The 7135-nt window shown below is 39.4% G+C and overlaps 1 protein-coding gene across 1 annotated transcript in view; it reads left to right on the top strand.

Moving 5' to 3' along the window:
- Nucleotides 1-7135, top strand: part of Chd6 (chromodomain helicase DNA binding protein 6) — a 218395-nt gene that overhangs the window by 123079 nt on the left and 88181 nt on the right. Inside the window, exons 6-8 of the mRNA XM_008850984.2 lie at nt 4857-4919; nt 5914-5972; nt 6601-6718. Coding sequence (XP_008849206.1) covers nt 4857-4919; nt 5914-5972; nt 6601-6718 — 240 coding nt within the window. The remainder of the gene's footprint in view (nt 1-4856; nt 4920-5913; nt 5973-6600; nt 6719-7135) is intronic.

Here is a 7135-nt window from a genome sequence, read left to right as displayed (position 1 = left end):
TTTATTTAAAAAATTGTCCTGTTTCTACTATATAAATGTAATTTCTAGAAATTTAAAATTATATAGGTAGTTTAATGACTTTGATGGCAACAAAGATTTCTTTAATAGGAAACAAAAATACTACTCAGAGAAGAAATTAACAGAATTGATTATGTAAAACTTCTGTTTGTCAAAAGGTACATGAAGAGATTGAATTGAGCCGGGCACTTTTAATCCCAGTATTTGGGAGGCAGAGGCAGGTGGGTCTCCGTGAGTTCAAGGCCACCCTGGTCTACATAGCGAGTTCCAGGACAGTTGGGGCTACAGGGAGACCCTGTCTCAAAAAGAAAGAGAGAGAAAGAAGGAAAGAGGGAGGGAGGGAGGGAGGGAGGGAAGGAAGGAAAAGAAAGAAAGAAAGAAAGAAAGAAAGAAAGAAAGAAAGAAAGGAAGGAAGGAAGGAAGGAAGGAAGGAAGGAAGGAAGGAAGGAAGACAGAAATGAAGACAGACAGACTTTGGATTCCCTTGGAACTGAAGTTACAGATGGTTGTTAGTCCCCATGTGAGTACTGGGAATCAAACCCACGTCCTCTGCAAGAACAGTCAGTGCTCTTAACCACTGAGCCACTTCTCTAGCCCCCGACAGTTTTTAACTTCATAGTATTTGTTTTGATTTTTCCCCCTTTTTAATTGAATTTTTGCAAATTTCATACAATATATTTTGATCATATTTAGAGTCCCTATCTTCACTCCCTTACTACTCCCCTCCACCAAATCCAAATTTCGTGTGTTTGTGTGTGTGTGTGCCTATAGAGTCAAGTTTGTGTCCACAAATGCCCCTTGGTGTGTAGTCATCCACTGGAGCCTAGTTAACCAACTAAGAGTCTTACCCTTAAAGGAGACTGAAACTCCCCTTCCCAACAGCCATTGGTTACAGTAGTTCCTCAGGTATGGTTAGGGTTTCTTACCCACTTCCCCACGTCTGTGCTGGGATTTTTGTCTGACTTGAGTTTTTGTGGAACTTGTATATGCTGATACCATTGCTGTGAATTCATATGTGTAACTGACCAGCTGTCTACAAAACTGTTTCCTTGTAGTCATCCACCTCTTCTGGTGCTTACAATCTTTCCACTCCCTCTCCCACAATGAAGTTTGATATAGGTGTCCTATTCAGGATTAATTTCTCAGCAGCCTCTTATCTTCATGCTGGCCAGTTGTTGTTCAAAGAGGACAAATCCTTAAAGTAGGCAAACTTGAATAAGAGTCACAAAACAAGATCCTCACTAATAATTGCATGAGAAGGTGGTACTCAGAATCTTCAGTAGCAGAGACAGTGCTACTTAACCACTAAGATGGCTACATCAGTTACTTTTCTCTTGCTGTGATACAACACCATGAGTCCAAGGCACCTTATAGAAGACAAATTTATTTGGATTTTCAGTTTCAGAGGGATGAGAGTCCGACATGGCAGAAGGCACCTGGAGCAGAAAGCTGAGAGCTCACATCTTCGAGCACACACAGGAAGCAGAGAGTAAAACTGGAGGTTGGGCAAGGGTATGAACTCTCAAAGCCCACCCCTCATGACATGCTTTCTCCAGCAAGGCCACAGTGCCAACAGCTGATCAAGTGTTCAAATATTTGAGCCTGGGGGTAGGGGTGCTTGCCATTCAAACCATCATAATGGCTAATGTTAAAGCTGACATTATCATAATCACCTAGAACTCCCATCCATTTCTAGTGTATATAAAAATTATCACAACTGTTTTAGAAAAAAATTAACACTATTAAAACTAAACATACCAATTCCACAACCCAGTATTCCCATTCCTAAGTGTATATGTGTTATGTGTGTATGTACTGTGTACATTTGTAAAAGAGCTTTGTTTATCTAAAGATACAATTTATATGAATTTTATAATACAAAAATAAGAAGCAACCTAAATACTCAGTAGTAAAATGGATAATTAATGGTATTTATATAGCAAAGTGCTGCATAGTGTTAAAAGAGTGAGTAGCATGCTATGTGATTTCATTTATTAATAGTAGTCTGATAATAGCCAAACTAATATGTGGTGGTAGAAGTTCTATTAGTGGTTCTTCCATTGGGCTTACAAGTGTCTTCTAGAATATTGCAAAGGCTGTCTAATTTGACATGGGTGGTAATGTGTATATGCATATAAAAACTCATCAAGATACACACTTGAGGTTTATACACACTACACAACCACACAAAAACCCTCCAGAACTAAGAACATGTTAGTCTATTATGGTGAGGATTATGTGCCTTACTTATTTCTCTAAGACTGCTGTGTAAATATAAAAATATAAGTAAATAATAAGGAATGGAAATTTAGGAAAGAAATGTAGTAGGAAGCTAAGTAACTGAGCTCATCAGTCAGTTCCTCTTAACCTTATTTGCTATTGACTTGGAATAGTCAAACCTGTAGCAACTGTCCTTGCTGCCTGTGAAAAGACATCTAGCATTGGCCCTCTGCTGTTACTATCCAGGCATGACATGTCTAGGTGTGTAGAGAAGGAGACTTTTTGATAACTTGATCTAAGATCATGGCCTCAGGCTCTAGAGTTTGGTACTTCATTTTTCTTAGCATTTAGCAGATTCTTAATACTCATCTTAGCCTGGCATTTTCTAGACCAATGGCTGTATCAGTGAATCAAAGGATATCTGCCCTTAGAAAGTTTACACTGTAATTGGGTTTAAATGCAGTAACCCATAAACTGCCTCCTCTTCCATTGCCTGTGCCAAAGGATCAAGCAGATCAGACACCTAAACAGAAAAACAAGCTTAGTCTGTGTTCACACCCTTTTCTTCTATTGTAAGCACAGTTCAGTGGCCTTCTCATTGAGCAGTGAGAAAAGACTAGTTCTTTTAAATTAGCTTTGACATGGCACCCGGCACAATGCCCCATGACTGGAGGAGCATAATAAACGTCTGTGATCTCTGAGCATCTGCCTGTCTGCTTTACGAGTTCCATAATTTCACTGCTATTTGCCTTCCTTATCTTTTCTTTATTTTTAACTATGGTCATTTTTTCTAGGAAAACCTTGATTTAAGAATGCAAGAAATAGGCTTTCTATAATGATGTGGCCTTTAGGACAGCTTTGTTTTAGAGTGAGTAAACTAAAGGTGATATGCAGCACAAATCATCTTTCTAGAGTGTTCCAACCAGCAATGTAGAGTAGTTTAGTAGTTGGGGTTGTCAAGGAACGAATTGAGTATTCTTTCCATACACTGCCTTAAGTCTTACATTATAGTAGGTCTGGAAAGGTGCAGAGTGTACGAAACTGAAGTCTGGAAAGAACGTTTAAACATGGAACTGTCACTCAGTGCATGCTTCTTTAGAGTGTCATTTTTCACGCAGATTTCTTTGAATCTTCAGTATACCATAGAAAAAGATTTCCTGGAGATTCAGAGTCTAGAAATTTTGGTGTATGTTTAGGGTAGGAAGAATGGAATTAATTTATTTTTAGTCGGAATTATCAGTGAAACAGCAGTTTAGTAGAGATTATTACAATTCAAAAAATTTTTTCATAGACCATTTTATCCTAGTAAACTGGTGAGATATGTATTTTACTACCATTCCTGCTGCTGCTGCTGCTTGGAAACCAAGAAATGCTTTCTGGAAGTTAATAGATGTTAGTATTAGAATTGGGACCTTCTGGTTTGATCCTAAAGCTCCAGTATTCATTGTTTTAAATTTTATTGCATTCATTTATTTACGTGAGGGGACACATACTACAATGGGAGTCACAGGACAACTTTCAGGAGTCAGTTCTTTGCTTCCATCGTTTAAGTTTCAAGGCTAGAACTCAGTTGTCAGGCTTGGCCCCAGGGAGCTTTACCTGCTGAGTCATCATGCAGTCCCTTCCCCCTCCCCCTTCTGAAAAAAAATTTTTTTAGCTTTGGCCTTCTGAAAATTTTATATATCAAAATGAGGAAGATTTACAAAGATGGGCAGTCCTTGGAAAAGTTTTATTGATACTAAAGGCAGATCTGAAATTGACTCTGAAAAACAGAATATATAGGGTTGTGCCTAGAAATTAGAACATGCCCCTTTGAATTCTAACTGCAAAATATTCGTGAACTTTCTTAGGGAGGCTTCAATGCACAAAGATCTGTGGACTTTTTAAGTAGTTAAAATAAATTTTTTTTAATTTTATGTGTATGAGTGTTATGCCTGCATGTATGTAAGTGTATCCATGTTGTGCAGTGCCCATGGAGGGCAGAAGAGGGCATCGGATCCCCTGGAACTGGAGTTACAAATGATTGTTAGCTGCCACCTGGGTACTGGGGATTGAACCTGGGTTTTCTGTAAGAACAACCGGTGCTATTAACTGCTGAGCCAACTCCCCAGCCCCTTTATTTATTTATTTATTTATTTATTTATTTATTTATTTATTTATTTATTTATTTATAGTTTGTGTGCTTACACACACAGCAGTGTATTTGTGGAGGTCAAAGGACAACTCTCAGGAGTCAGTTCTCCCTTTCTACCCTGGGATCTGAATATCAGAGTCAGGTCATCAGGCTTGAGTGGCAAGTACTTTTACCCACTGAGCCATCTCACCAACCTTCAATGAAGTAGGAGCTATTTAATACAAGTTCAGCATCCCTAATCCAAATTTTCACATCTAAAAAGTTTTTGCATGTCCACATGAAGCCCAATGAGTTTCAGATTTCAGAATTTTGAATTAAGGATACTTGGGTTGATAGTCTATACAAATACTCCAAAATCTCACTGTCTCTGAAATCAGAAAAACTCCTGAACCCAAGCATTTTGCTTAAGGTTTGCTCATCGTATATTTACAGAGCTGTTTTCTCAGGCTCCGTTTCCAATAATCTCTTTAATTTCTGCCTTTAGGAGCCTCCAGAAGATGACGCAAACATCATTGAGAAGATCCTGGCATCTAAAACTGTCCAGGAGGTTGGTGGCTTATTTTTTATGCCACTAGTATGGTTCTGCTCTGCGAAGAAGGATTTGCCTAGAGAACCTACAGTACCATTCTTGGCTAGAGTGAGAGGTTGGCGAGAATATTGTCCCCATGGAGATTTTTAGGACATAAAGTTCTTAAATGTCTTGAATGACTCAAGTTGATAATTTTCTCCATTATGATCCTAACAAAAGATATTTTTATCCCTTTGTCTTTATAGCCTGTTAAAAGTCATTAGGGGCCAAGAAGAAGAGAAGAAGAATCCTAATGAAAAACAGTGGCGGGGGGGTTCTTTAGACATCTCAGGCTATCATAGGAACCCCTAGAGAAAATTCTGTGAATGAGAGAATATGTTGGTCCTGGTGACAATATAGTTTTTTTTTTACTTCCAGTATTTACAGAAGTAGACTTCCTTATGTTGTTTCAGTACAGAGAGTATCAGAGGAAGCCAGCAACGAGTGAAGTTAAGTTACTTCTGCACCAGGCTGTGGTCCTTAACATTTACCAGAGTCCTGGGCTAGTTTGGGCTTATCAGCTGGAAGCTCTTCCCATGTAGACCTTGACTGGATACCAGGAAGGGCCATTGTGTCCTGTGCCCTCCCCCCCTCACTCCACTCTATCAAATATCTATGTATTGGAAATTCTGGGGTTAGGATTAGGGTTAGCTATAAGAAAAGACCTGGATGGGGCCTGGCGTGGTGGCACACGCCTTTAATCCCAGCACTTGGGAGGCAGAGACAGGCGGATCTCTGTGAGCTCAAGGCCAGCCTGGTCTACATAGTGAGTTCCAGGACAGCTGGGGCTACAGGGAGACCCTGTCTCAAGAAAGACCAAAAAAAAAAAAAAAAACACCTGGGAAAATAAAAATGTCTTCCAGAGATTCTTACTAAAACAAGGCAGAGGTGTTGATTTACCTGTTTTATTTTGGCAAAGAAAGGGTGGTCTGCTGGGTGTATGAGCTAATAATGGCTTTGCTGTTGGTTACAGGCTCACCCAGGAGAACCTCCATTCGATCTAGAACTCTTCTACGTTAAGTATAGAAACTTGTACGTCTATTTAATATTCTAAATGTATCTGGATTTGACATGAATAAAAATTCCTTTCCCATGAGACTTTATTATCTTCAGTATTTTTAAGAGACTGGCCCCTAAAGCATGACCCACCAATCTTGGCTGACTCGAGATCACCTTAGGCAGTCATATGGCTACACAAAGAGCATGATATGGAGGGCTTTTAAAAGCTGCTGGAGGCTTTGCTTCACTTAAGACCAGTTGACTCAGAATCACATGGTCCCTAAGGATTGATGTGTTTTAAAACTCCCTGGGCATTTCTCATGTGCACCCAAGGTAGAAGACCACTGTCCTATAGTATAGAGTCTTTTTCCTCTTGCATTCCCCCCTTTCTGCTACCTGCCTGCTCTCACTGATACATACTTAATAGTTTGCCCCTCATCTGTCCTGAGCCAGTTGTGCAGAACCTACAGGGAAATTTCTTGCTTGGAGTTAGTACTCTGTTGTGGATGGTTTCTTACTACCCTTAAGGGCAGGGCCTTCTTAGCAGCAGTGTCACCACATAGCACTCTGCTACTTCTATGTAGACGGTCCTCCTGTTTATTAACCTTAAAGCGTAGTCATTGCTAGCTCTGTGTCTCACCGTCTATGTGTCTTTGGATAGTTCCTATTTACATTGTAAATGGGCAACAATGGAAGAGCTGGAAAAGGATCCTCGCATCGCCCAGAAGATCAAGCGATTCAGGAATAAACAAGCCCAGATGAAGCATATTTTTACCGAGGTGAAGTAATGTTTACTGACTCAACAATAATTAACTGCTGCTTTTCTTGGTGCATTAAATACTGGGTTGCAGTTTCCAAGTCTAAATTGGAGTCCTATATAGATGTGTTGGTCAAGTCAGATCAATAGGTGTGCTGATAAAGAGAACAACTTATTCACCAAACTTCTGACAACTAAGCATCTTATTGTGAATAATAGTAATAAACCAGTAGTAGAGTGAGAGTAGCATACATACAGCTGTCAGCCTCCTCCAGGGAGACAATGGACATTCCAAAAATGACTTAAAAACAAAAGCTAAAAAAAAAAATTTTAATTATATTTATTTGTGGCTTTCTAAGTCTCATAGAGCAAGAGGAAAGACTAATGAGTTTGATTGTTCAACAGATCTGTAGTGGCTGTATATCAGAAAACACTACAG

Source organism: Nannospalax galili, unplaced genomic scaffold, assembly GCF_000622305.1.
Source record: "Nannospalax galili isolate Female #2095 unplaced genomic scaffold, S.galili_v1.0 scaffold205, whole genome shotgun sequence".
In the NCBI taxonomy this organism is placed as follows: domain Eukaryota; kingdom Metazoa; phylum Chordata; class Mammalia; order Rodentia; family Spalacidae; genus Nannospalax; species Nannospalax galili.
The sequence above is the reverse complement of the archived record's forward strand: the minus strand, read 5'-3'. Positions and strand labels throughout refer to the sequence as shown.